This window comes from Neofelis nebulosa, chromosome 11 (assembly GCF_028018385.1).
Source record: "Neofelis nebulosa isolate mNeoNeb1 chromosome 11, mNeoNeb1.pri, whole genome shotgun sequence".
Classification (NCBI taxonomy): Eukaryota; Metazoa; Chordata; class Mammalia; order Carnivora; family Felidae; genus Neofelis; species Neofelis nebulosa.
Genome location: NC_080792.1, coordinates 22,180,916 through 22,194,777, shown reverse-complemented (window position 1 = coordinate 22,194,777; position 13,862 = coordinate 22,180,916). Strand labels below are relative to the sequence as shown.

The following is a 13,862-nucleotide window of genomic DNA, read 5'->3' as shown; positions in this document are numbered from 1 at the left end:
ACCATGTTTCTTATCAGGTCAGAGGATAGCATAAAATTGATATCGGGACCAGAGAAAAATTAAATAAAAGCAAAAATGAAATACAAATAATGGGTTTTTTTCTGAACTAATTATCCCAATGGTCTTCCTGTTATGCTAAAATGCTTATAAAGATTTCTTTTTTTTTTTAATTTTTTTTTTTCAACGTTTTTTTTTTTTTTTTTTTTTTTGGGACAGAGAAAGACAGAGCATGAACAGGGGAGGGGCAGAGAGAGAGGGAGACACAGAATCGGAAACAGGCTCCAGGCTCCGAGCCATCGGCCCAGAGCCTGACGCGGGGCTCGAACTCACGGACCGCGAGATCGTGACCTGGCTGAAGTCGGACGCTTAACCGACTGCGCCACCCAGGCGCCCCTAAAGATTTCTGTTCTGATAAGCTCTCATCTCTAATTTAGCCTGCTTTAATTGTGTTTCTGGGAAGAAAAATTGTTTTTCATTCAAATCCCTCCACTTACTGTATCATTTGTATATAACGATGTGCTTCTTTAAACCCTTTGAGATGGACATCAGATTTAGGCAGTCTAATAGCACGGAATGTAACTAGTTTTACCAATTTGTTCCCAAATATTTTCTCTTGAACCAGTTGATGAGTGTAGGTCATTAAAAGATTTTATGAATCAATTAATATTTATGAGCTTCCATGTCAGCTTGCTCTCTGCCCATAAACAGAGGGACCCAATTTCATAGACAAGCTTAACTATAAGAATGTGCTTTTTACTGTTATCACTGGTATTTATTGAGTACTTATTAGTACAAGGCCCTGTTCTAATCACTTCGCATTAATAATCTTTAATCCTTATGATGCTATGATTTTTTCTACTTTACAGATGACAAAACTAATATTAGAAAGAGGTCACAAAAGCTAGCCTGGTAAGCAGCAGAGTCAGATCGCAAGCTAGTAGGAAAAGAAGCAAGATTTAATGTGAAAAATCTTGAGTTTCTCTTATTCTATAACGAAGTTCTTGTATCAATTGCTGAAAGTACAAAGCTCATAATTATATATGAATTATTTCAATCCATAAATTATGTGTACAGGACAGCACACATTTGGTAAGGGGAGGAACTCAAGTACCTGACTCTATGGAGATTGATTTACAAATGTGGGAACTTTATCCACTATACAGAATATATCATCATCATATGTATCAAACCAGCATGTTTCGCCATATTGAGGGAGTTTCTAGACTGAATATCTCTGATCAGCCTTAACCAACCTATTATAAATGATAAATTGCTTGACATTTTGAAGAGAAAACAATGAACCATGGCTTTCCTCTTTGCTTCATGAGACAATGAAACATCTTGGGAAGTCAAATAAAGAAAAGCTCAAATAAATGTAGATCCTACTTCCTTCCACCAAGCATATAATCCTATCTACTTTATCTATTTATGTCTCAGGAATATGGGAATTGATAGAGGGAGGGAGTGGGGATTGACAACTAAAAATGCTGTAGAATAAACTCTACTTTTTTCCTGATTACATAAGTCAAGAACAACCCATGTGCTAGAAGTTTGTGAAATTATATGATGGAGCACTTAGCATTTTTCAGTTGGTGCCTATTTTAATTTTCAATGCTTTACAGCATAATTTAAATATGGATCATATTAAATTCTTTCTCATTGTGAGGATGTCAGTCTGTTTAGTTTTTCTGATCACACACATTGTTATTATTTCCAGCCTACTCTAATACTTCGTCTTTTACAGAAACAGAATGTAGAGACGGTCTTATTAAAGCCTCTGCATTCTTCCCTTTCCTGAAGACTGGGAATGTCCACAGGTCTGTGAAGGTAGTTTAGGGAAGTCCATTTCATTATCATAACATTTGAGAAGAGTCGAGAAGATAGGAAGTTTGCCAAATGCAGAAGAGCCCTTCTGACTATTTTAGCTATAGAGAAAAAAAAATCTTAATATTTTAATCATAGTAACATGAACATAGAATATAAGATAAAGGAATGAAAATTTTAGAGATGAGTTTTAAAGGAAATTTAGCTGTAAAAAAAAAAAGACTCTTAAAACTCCACGATAAAGGGCATCCAAATGTCAGCAAACATGTGAAAAGATGCTTCACATTACTGAGCCTCAAGAAAAAGCAAATAAAAACACTACATACCTACAAAATGACTAAAATGGAAGAGATTCAGAAAAAACAAACGTTGGTAAGGATACGGAGATTCTGGACATTTGCTACATTCTTAGTGGGAGTGTAAATTGGTGGGACCACTTTGGAAAACTTTATCATATGTATTTTTTTCCTTGTTTACATATGTATAACCCCCATAGAGGTTTTACTTCTACCAGGATTTCCACTGCTAGGTATATAAAGGTATATAAAGAAGAAAATGAGTGTAGTTGTTTGTCAAAAGACATGTACGAAAATTTTCATAGGAGATTTAGTCTTACAGTCCTAAATCTAAAGTAGTTGAAGGCCATTCATCAACAGAATGAGTAAATATAAAATAGAATAGTCATATAATATAATACGTAGGAGCAATAAAAGACAAACAGAAGCACCAAAACTACTGCTAGATGCAACAGATGAATGAATCTCAAGAAATAATAACGAGTAAGAGAAACCAGCCTAGAAATAATAACTGATTTCATTTTTAGTAAGCTTAAAAGCAAGCTAAACTAATCGATGGTGTTAGAAGTCAGAATAGTGGTTACTCTTAGAAAGGTATTGATTGGGAGGGGACTCAAATGAACTTTCCAGGATACTATATATTCTAAGTCTTCATCTAGGTGGTGTTTAAATGCGAACACACCCACACACATACAACTGTATCCAATCATGCATACAAGATTTGTGCATTATACTATATGTATGTTATACCTTAATTAAAAAAAATAAAACTGCAAAAAGAAAGCTTGTTATGACTAAAACTCTAAGTGTGATAAAAAGTTTTATTATTTCTTATAATCTCTCTGTTAATTAATTAATTCAACGCATATTTGCTGAATGTGACACTTTTATTGATACTGAGGATTCAGCATCCAAAGAGGCAAAAATCCTGGTCCCTGTGAGGAATTATATTCCTTATTTGAAAAGAAATATAATGTGAACTAAAGTAAGTTGAATAATAAAATCTATTTATTAAATTATAAAATATTTTTTGAAAGGATTATTGACCTAATTCATGAAAATAAGACCAGTGAGTGTTATTTATCACAAACTACATTGGCCACAGCTTTTATCAAGTACTAAGATAAGAAGTTCAAAATCAAAACAAAGTGATTAAAATTCTTATGGTGTCCAGGAAGGTCCAAGAGCTAATATTTAAGTAAGTATTTGTTTTTTCATATAATCATGGAGTCAGTAAATATTAGTTGAATGTCAGTTTGAAGGCTATAAAGATTAATGAGACATATACCCTCATGGTGAATACTTTCAGAAAGTAAACTCAGAGTAGGGCATAATGAATTCAGGGGAAAATACAAGTACCCTATAGAAATATAGATATTGTCCAAGTTCAAGTTAAAGAAGGGGCAATGTGACAGAAAATGGCCTTTAAATTCTTGAAAATGCTAAGAGCAATTCTTCTCTGTTAATCAATTTGTCATGAACAAATAGGGACTATATTTTACAGATTAACATATGTTAAGCATTTATTGAATGCTACTTCTATTTCTTTTGGGGGGAAAAAAACATTGTTTATGATTTATCCAAGACATCTAGGATAGTGTCTTACACATAATAGCTGTTCAGCGAATGGTTGTCTTTGAATTTTTCACACGATAGAATATTCACTTTTTGATATAGTAAATATTTATTACAAGTATTATAAAGAAATTTGTATATATTCTTCCTTTTCCCATGAAGGAATCGGGCAATCAAAATGCAAGCAAGAGAAAAAAAAACAGAAAATCTACAAAGAAAAATAAACTGCTTTTTTTGTTCCTGGAATTGACTCACCGAATGTTATTTGATAACTTGCTTGCATCTGTGACACATAGGTTTAATTACATACAGATAAAAAGAGGGATGTATTTCATCTTTTCTCTTTTTAAGAGATAATAAAGATTGCATTAAGGGGATTAAGCAACAAGAGTGACCATTAGAATGACATATTTTATAATAAAACCATGCAGATCCTGAAATGCACAACATCTTAAGCCTTTAAAACCACTCCAGGAAATCTCCGGTGTGTTTTTATTGGCTTTTCTGGGAAGGTAATAATAAGAAAGCTGTAATTAAATGGCAGTCTTTGGTATCACAGCAGGTGCTCTCTTACCAAACAGTTTTGGGGGCTCCCTATATGGATAACTGGCCTACCAAGTGAGAACAAATAAACAGATGCAGTTATTTTCCATCTCTCCAGGAAAATTTTGAAGTGCCACCTGGATCAGCCTACCTAATTATCATCATGAACTGTGAAAGTCATGCTTTCTCTTTTCACAGAGGGTTGTTGTTTCTCTTTTATGACTTTGGCAGTAACCATCTCACCTTGTTTTATTCCTTTTAGTGCCAAGTGCCCCGCCTCAGAACATCTCCCTGGAAGTAGTTAATTCAAGGGTAAGTCATGGAAAGTTTCACTATTTCAGTACTTACATGTGTAATTTTCACTTACCCATTCATTCACCTTCTTGGGAGGCAGGGTGGTTTCCATGTGAAGAAATGTTCCAGAACAGCACAGGGAGTGAGTGGCATTGATTCCGCATCTTCTTCAACCACCCTTGAATTAATTAAAGGAAACATTTGTTTACTAACAGCACACAGTTTTATGAATGTGACAGTGATTAAAGTCTATTCCATCAGGAAACAAAGATGTCCATTTACCTATAGTGACTACATAGGACATAATGTGTTAGAGCACTTGAATGAAGAAATGAACGTCTTCACATTGAGAGAGGTGGAATAGAGACTTTGTTTCCTGATAGATTAGTTAGAATGGAATATTTTATCATAATCTCTATTTTTTACTTGTAAATATATACATTGAAGGCCCTTCTTGAGGTCCAATAAGGTTACATTTATGAAACAGTGTTATCCATTGGTTAGCGTTTTCCTGGCCTGGAAAGTTGATATAACTTTCAAATGGACTTAAAGTAAGCTAGGTATAGCTGAAGATAAGGAACCTAATGCCAGAAATCAGTTTGCTAGAAACATCTCCTTATTTCAAGTGTGCCTTGGGTTTGAAAATCAGCTAAAGGCATATAGTACAGTGAAGCAAACAAGGATTGGTTTGGCTTGACTCTTTCATCTCTTGGTTGTGTGCTCTCAGGGAAATAATTTCACTATCCCTGAACCTCACTGAGTGGAGGCAGGGTGGGGGGGGGGGCAGCCTAACTGGTGTCTAAGCTCTGGAAGACAGCAGGGAAATTATAGGAGTCTTAGAGAAAGTCATACTGTAGTTTTTATCCTAGCTTTCTCTTTTAATACCTGTATGTGATCTTAGAAAAGTCTCTAACCTCAACGAACCTCAGTTTCTATACTCATGTAATTTGAATGTTAATGCTGTCCTTATTGATTTATCATGAGGAAGTAGTAATATATACATAGGATCTAACTTTGTGTCAGTAGCTATTACTTCCCTCAACATACAATTCCTTGCCAAATTTTGCAGAAATCTCTGAAGCCCTGTTTCGTGACTTTGAACAGATTTGCCTCTGTCAAATAACTTTGTCTTTTGGAACAGGTGAAATATCTCTAAAATTGTTAGCCTCTTTTATTTTTAGTCCCTATATTGGATAAGAACTAGTAAAACAAGTTTAAAATTAGAAGGAGTAAAATAAGTGAACTTAGAAAAAAAAAAAAAAGCTAAAGGAAAATAACCAGAGATAAGTATTCCCTAAAAACTATATTTTTATTGGCACCAACATTAAATGTTTTACAGATGCACCATTCAAATTAAGAGAATGCCAAATCATAGTCAAGTAGATTTTTACAATTATTGTAGGTTGTTAATGAGTGAAATTTGGAAAACACATTTTGATTCTATTGTTTTAATTACTTATTTTTATCAGAGTTCTCACCTGCCTCACATCTTTCCTCCAAGACAGAACATAGAAATTGATACAAGCTATTTATGTGTATGTATGTGTGCTCTTATTCCATACAGTCTACTCTAGTAAAAGATGAATGTTTTCTTCTGAAATGTGAAGAAGGCATTATTGAATGACCTTGGATGCTGACTACATTTAAATATGGATTTTTTTTTACCTCCCTCAAAGGGGAATTCCTGTTTCACAAAATTGGATTTTCAACTGATCTCTATATGTGTATACAAATATCCCAACCTGTCCTTTTCTATAATATGCAATGCTTGCAACAACCAAATATAAGCACTCCTGTTTCTATCCTCTTGTGGTTATATCTGGAATATTGCACTGCTAGAAAACTTAACTTGTTCATTAGCTTTTTAGAATGAATACAGCAGACCCAGGCACTGGAAAGCCTCTCCTTCTCTTTGTTATCTTATTTCCTAGCTTTTATGGAAATATAAATTATGAATTTGGATTATTCTTGGATTGTTACCAAGGAGAAAGAAACTAGATGGCAAAAACACTTTTGTTTTGTTTTTATTCCCGATGATGATGAGGAAAAAGACAAAAACAATATTATATTTTGATGTTCTTATGTTTGAAACAAAAGAAAAGTTCTCAAATATATTAATATTTACCCCTGACTATTGCCATTTTAAGAAACAAAATTTATTTAAAAAGGAATATTTTAGTTATGTAAGTAGTATTATTATCTTTAAACTAAAAGAATTAAACATTTATGTCATTCGTTTTACTTGAGATTTCTATTTAATATAGAAGGAACAGAGCTATATTTAAAATTTTTTATTCTATATAACATTGCAATTACTGAACATAACTCATTTTTTTACTGACAGTCAATGAGAATTGACTGGTGGTGTTAATATCTGTGCACACAGATGGCTAGGATTTCTTTCTTTTTTAGGTTTATTTATTTTGAGAGAGATAGAGAACATGCACACATGTGTGGGGGAGAGGCAAAGAGAGGGAGAGAGAGAATCCCAGGCAGGCTCTGCACACGTGGGACTCAAACTCACAAATCATGAGATCATGACCTGAGATGAAGTCAGATGCTTAACTGACTGAGCCACCTAGGTGCCCTGATGGTTAGCATTTCTGTACATAAAACTGAAAATTCACTATAGGTATAAAATGACCATTTAGAGGTACTTGTTAAGGTTCTGGCTCCCAGTAAGCCAATAGGACTGAGAAATCCTGTTTTAGGTTATGTCAATAGTAAGGTTCTTACACATTTAGATAAAAGAACCAAAAGAAATTATGTTACTTTATTGTCCTTAAAACCCCCATACAGCAGATTACCTTTATAAAGCTATAATCATAGAACAGATTTGATTCTCTTTCTGCAAGCTAACAATGAACACAAATTTTGTTCTGAAGAAATGGCTTTACCTATAGATACTAGATTTTAGGTAATAATGAGTCATGATTGTGTGGTTATTTCTCATACTAAAATTTCTTTACAAGAAATAACATCTTCATTAAAAAAGAGAAAATAATGGTTTACACTATGGACTTTAAAATGTAACTGTTTTATTGGGAAAACTTTATAATAATTTTCTTAAGATTTTGCTTTGAAATTCAATTATTATTTGAAGAAGTAAATTTTTTTAAAAATTTTTTAATGCTTATTTATTTTTGAGAGAGATAGAGAGAGCACGAGCATGAGTGGGGGAGGAGCAGAGAGAGAGGGAGACACAGAATCCGAAACAGGCTCCAGGCTCTGAGCTGTCAGCACAGAGCCCAACGCGGGGCTCAAACTCACAAACCATGAGATCATGACCTCAGCTGAAGCCAGACGCTCAAATGACTGAGCCACCCAGGAGTCCCTGAAGAAATAAATATTGCAACTTAATTAGTTGGCTAGAATATAAAGCCTAAATTTGTATAGTCTTGGAAGGGCTTATGTTGGTACTTAACCATTTTCCTATGTTCCAATACAAAAGTTCTGAGAATAAGAACATTTAGAGAATGCTAGGATTCAGGATGCTGGGCCCTGATGCTAGCTCTTTGAGATCTTAGAAAGTCAAGATTAGTTTCATCGATTCATTCAACATTTACTGTGTACTTATGATATATCTACAATATACTGTATACATACACACATGCATTTATACATACATACACACTGCATATACACCTACTATACATATCCAGTCTCTGCCTTCATGGAATTCGTAGTTTAATAGGGAAACATATGAGAGAAAATTCACTTTTAATCTAACCAAATTTGATCTGTTGTAACTCCTCAAAATTGACATTATTTTCTCACTGTTAACATGAGTGGGTTGGCGAGACAATCTCTAAAATCTTGTATGGCTCCAAACATCTATTACTGAAATATCACTTGTTAGGCCTTTTCTCAATCATTTTATCTTTACAGAATTAGAGAAAATTGCACAAGTATATTGATTAAAGTACACTGGACTCAATTCACATGTGTTCAGATATTTATTGACTGAGACTATAGGCTGGTTACAAAGAATGAAATAAAAAAATAAACAAAATCCAGTATATCATCAGGCATGGATTCTTGTTCAGGTTGAGGGTTTTTTTTTAATGTATAATAGTGATTTCCTCTCATTATATCATTGCACCTCTCTAGTGTTGAAATTCTTATCCTTGGATACCAGATACATCTAGGTGGATGTAATTTTTTTTTTGCATTCCAAAAGCTAATACCCAGTTAGTCACTCACTGTTTGATAATGTGTGTGATGTCTTAATTGCAACAGTAGAAAAGGGACTGGTGTCTTCTTGTGTCTTAGTTCCTCACTCCCCTGTGTGTCAGCATATTTTGGCATGCTTAAGTAACTTGAAAATTAGTTTACTGATCATTCAAATCCCTTTACTTAAACACTACCCAAAGGGAGAATTAAAACAGCAATTCCCAACTCCAGAAAACATACTGATCATTTTTGCCCCAGATATTTTAACATCTTTTTTCTTTCTTTTCTCTTTTTCTTCCTTTCTTTTTTTTCTTGAAAAACAAAACAAAAAGTGACGTGGAGGTAATCTGAGTGCTGTGTCACTGGGTAACCTCAGAGGGGTCTGCTTCTGAAGATGTGCTGTGACAGAATGAGTTTGACTAAGGTCTCTGTCTCCTGCCATTGGACTGGTTCTCTTATCAACAGAACTTGATAGTTAGGTGGACAGCTGAATGAGTCATTTGCGTTTGACTCCCAACTGGGATACCCACTTGTTAGGGACTGTGATGGAAATTGTAAAAGTTAGGAAAGGGGAAAGAGGAAGAATGGAAAACAAAGAGCTGGTGTGAGTTATAATATTTATTTGCAGATCCTCTGTGCGCCCCCACCCCCACCCCGGCCCCGATTTAAGGTTTCTTCTCTTGGCTGTCCACAGGGCACTTAAATTCGTACCACTCTCTGCTGTATCTCATCTCCCCTGAAAACATACTGCTCACACAGGTGTTATAGATCCTGTTCTTCAGTCTGACCATGCTTCCTGTGAATGCTGATCTCCCCCTTGTATGTTGCACATAGGCATAAGTCTCAGATATATCATGAACACAAACTTTTTGTTTGTTTCGCTCCCTGTCATCCTAAATCCTTCATAAAATACACTTTGGCCACTGAGTTATTTGGAGCCAGAGCTCTGAGTCCTCCTCCAACAAATACAGTTGGTTTCTGAAATGCATTTAATGTGGAGACAGAGGACATATAGGAGACCTTAGGTGATTCATACCATGCAAAGATAAATTAGAAACTGGTATTTACAATAATGTTTACATTCCAAACTTCACACTGGGGTTTTTAATCATAATACACAGAGAATTTCTGCTTGATTATAGTGTGTGGTCCAGTTATTCATCAATTCAATTCAAATGGATATAGATCTCTTATAGTTATTTCAGTTATTCTTCACTGATGCATTACACGAGTGTTCTTTGAGCATAGATAATGTGACTGAAATGGTCTTGGGAAGGGTATGAGGGTAGGAGCCTAACTATAAGGAAGACAATGTTTTCTAGTATTTCTTATAGTCTAGCCTTTCTGTTTTTGCCTAGAATTTGTAGAATATACTCACTATAAGTTTTAATGTTGTGTTAAAATCAGACAACATGAAATAATTCATGAGAAATCCCTCAAGAATATAACTATTTGGTCTGTAATTTGGAAGGAACCCATCTTCAGATATCTGTTATCCTGCTTACATTAAAAAAAGATACATTTTATTGTAGTAAAATATATATAACATAAAATTTACCATTTTAACAATTTTTAAGTGTATGGTAAGTGACATAAGTACATTTATATCAATGTGAGATCATCACCACCATCCACTCCCAGAATGCTTTTTATCTCCTCAAAATGAAACTTTCCCCATTAAATAATAATGGCCCATTTCTCCCCTTTCTCCAAGGCCCTGCCAACTACCATACTACTTTCTGCCACCTGACTTGTTTTATAAAAAAATGAGAGGACTGATTCATGAAAAGAAATGTGATTGCCTTTTACTTTATCTTAATAGAGAAATGAGAACACTCTTAAAGTTTTATATCTTCGCAGGGAAATGAAGGATCTAATGAATCATAGTAGTGAAGAATATAGGCAGATGCTTTAATTGGCTGGGAAGAAATACCTCACTTCCATTATTGAAACTGCTTTCAGAATACTTCTGTTTCCAAGGTCCCACGTTTATGAATAATTTTTTAAAAATGTACTAACAAAACCAACTGGCATAGTTAATAATAAGGAACCGGAAATAGGTGCATGGGATTGTTCTGGAATGACTCTGAAAACATGATTTGGTCACCAGGATCAATTTCATATCCCATCACAATTTAGCTAGTAAACCAGTAGCTAAATTGATCCTTTGATTTTCTTTTGGAGTTCCAATAAATCAACAGTTTCCATCTTTTTTTTTTTCCCTAGTGAAAACACAGTGAATGGATAAACTCTGATGGGAAGGATATTAGGAGAGTAAAAATAAATAAATAGCCAATTTTTAAATAATTTAAATGCACCATGCCAATTTAAATACATTCTGTAAATAAGCTGAATAAGAGAATACACCATAAACTCAAAACATATCTTCGTATCACACTATCACTCATTCTCTCAGAGCTGTTCTTGGAGAGTACTGACTCATGATACTTTCCCCAGCAATGATGTTGTATGGTTTAAAAGTTGTGTGAAATATAAGTCCCCTATTAGAGATACTAAAGGCTGTGAAAAGTATTTAACTCTGTTTTGGTCAAATGATTTCTTTATAGATGCCTTTTATACTAAACACTATCTTTAAAACTTTTCCATGTTACTTATCTTGGTAATATCATACACATTCCAAACAACTATGTAGTCCATAAGTTGAGCTAACTCATCCCCACAAAATTAATTTAAAATAAAAATATAGGGGTGCCAGGTGGCTTGGTTGGTTAGGCAACTGACTCTTGATTTTGACTCAGGTCATGATCTCACGGTCAGGAGATTCAGCCCTGTGTTGGGCTCCAATTCAGAGTGGAGATTTTCTTTCTCTCTTGCTCTTTGTCCCTTCCCCACTTGTGGTGTCACTGTCTCTCTCAAAAATAAATACACTTAAAAAATAAAATAAAGTAAAACTATAAATTAAGTATAAAAAGAAGAAAAACTAAATTTATAAAAAAAAAAAACTAGAAGCAAATCTAGGAAGAGTCTTTACAAAGTGCCTATGTGCATAACTATGGAATATGGAGTTGAGAGTGACCCATGACTTCTCTGACAGGATTTGAATAAATTAGAGGCATGATTAAATCTCCATATCTAGGGGTGCCTGGGTGGCTCAGTTGGTTAAGCATCTGACTCTTGATTTCAGCTCAGATCATGATCTCAGGGTTCATAAGGTTCAAGCCCCATATTGGACTCCAGGCTGACAGCCTACTTGGGATTCTCTGTCTCTCTCCCTCTCTCTCTCTGCCCCTCCGTACCACACACATGCACTTGTTCTCTTTTTCTCTCTCTCTGTCTCTGTCTCTCTCTCTCTCTCTCTCTCTCAAAAAAATCTCCACATCTATATAAACTTTTTATAATGTAAACAGGATTACAAAAACATTTTCTAGAATGTTTCAAATACTTACATGTATCATTTTTTGTTGTGTGTTTGGGAGTTATTGTATTTTGTTCTTTCCAAATTTATTCTCATTACTGCCATCTAGGATACCTGCAGAAAGGATTTGGAGAAACAGACTAAAACATATGGTAAAATACCACCCTCTTGGGAGTTCTAGCCCCACTTTAATATCACCTTGTAATTTGTACTTCATCACACACATTTCTAATGGCTCCATTTCTGGTTGACTCTGAAGGCAAAGCTCACTTTAGCCTCCCCATGAAGTTTAATGAGATTTCCCTCAACTCATACATTTTTGAAAAGTGGGAGGTTTAATAATGGGCCTAAATTAAATGAACCTAGGTCTAGTGATAAGATCTCTGATTTTAATTTAGTTCAAGGAAGTTGCCCTTATGGTTGGAATGGTTGATTAGTTAGAGGACATGAATAGATTCAGTCCTACCAGTAGTGATTTGAATTTAGAGATGTTGAAACATTCACTTACAGGCAAAAAACTTAATTTACTTGTCTAGCTTAAAATATTGATTACCTTAGAAAACAACTGTTAAAATACAAATCCTTCATCTGAAATATTTAAGACATTAGCATGAGTTATTTTAATTAACATTTTGATACATATTTAAGGAGCACCTAATTCTAACAATAATAATGCCGGTAACTAACTTTTCAGCAGGTATTCTGTGCCTGGCAAGGCGCTAACCACTTAAAATACTATTTTATTTACTTCTTTTATAATAACCCTATAAGTTCTAGTTGTTAAACTTATTACTGGAATATTAACTTTGAACTGAGCTTATTACTGGAAAAGCTACAACGAAGGCAGCCAATCTCCTCTTTTCCTGGAGCTTGCGTAAATTCAAATACAAGGAGGCAGGTTAATAAGCAAACAAAGGATTGAACAATTAACACAAGAATAAGTTATGTGAAGAAAACTAAACACAATAATATGATAGAGAAGCACCAAATTTAAATCAGATTTCAAGGAAAAGCCTTTTAAGAAAGTGACACGTGTTGAATTCAAGAATATGAAAACGGCCAGTTTTTTTGTTTGTTTGTTTGTTGCACATTTAGGATAAGGCATTCCACATAAAGCTCATAGCTAGTTCAAAAGCCTTGGCAGGGGAACCGTCCGTGCATGATTGAAATAACAGTCATACGCATGGATCACAGATCTCTGGGTCACAGCCAGATCGTGTGGGGCTTTATAGGGCATGGTGAAAATTAGAATTTCATTCTGTGGATGATGAAAAGAGTTTTGAAAGGGGAGGGATCTTTTTTTAAAAGATCACATTGGCTGCTGTGAGGAAAATTATTGAGGATGGGCAGAGTAGAAGCAGGGACACCGTTTAGGAGACAATTGAGTAATCTGTATGAGATGATTGTAGCTGGGACCTGGGAGTCATTACAGCCGATGAAGAGAGAAATGGGAAAAATCATGATGTGTGTTGCATTTAGAACCAATAAGATTGGCTAATGGATTGGATATAAAGGGCAGGGGAAAGAGAAGGATCAAAGATAGAGACTAGATCTTTGCTACAGGAAATGAGTGCACTGTGGGGCTGTTTAATGAGATAAGGATGAGTGCAGAAAAAGATTGGTTTAGAGGGAACAATCAATTAGTTTTTGGACATTTTGAATTTGAGATAAGTACTGGACATACAATTAGGGATGTCAATCATGTAGACAATCAGGCATATGAGACCAGAGGTCTGATGACAGGTCATGACAGGATATATAAATTTAGGAGTCACTGTCAT

At 34.7% G+C, this 13,862-nt stretch overlaps 1 protein-coding gene across 4 annotated transcripts in view; it reads left to right on the top strand.

Moving 5' to 3' along the window:
• Nucleotides 1–13,862, top strand: part of DCC (DCC netrin 1 receptor) — a 1,139,939-nt gene that overhangs the window by 851,253 nt on the left and 274,824 nt on the right. For all 4 annotated transcript variants that reach the window (XM_058692059.1, XM_058692060.1, XM_058692061.1 and 1 more), the window contains exon 12: nucleotides 4,501–4,550. In XM_058692059.1, coding sequence (XP_058548042.1) covers nucleotides 4,501–4,550 — 50 coding nt within the window. The remainder of the gene's footprint in view (nucleotides 1–4,500; nucleotides 4,551–13,862) is intronic.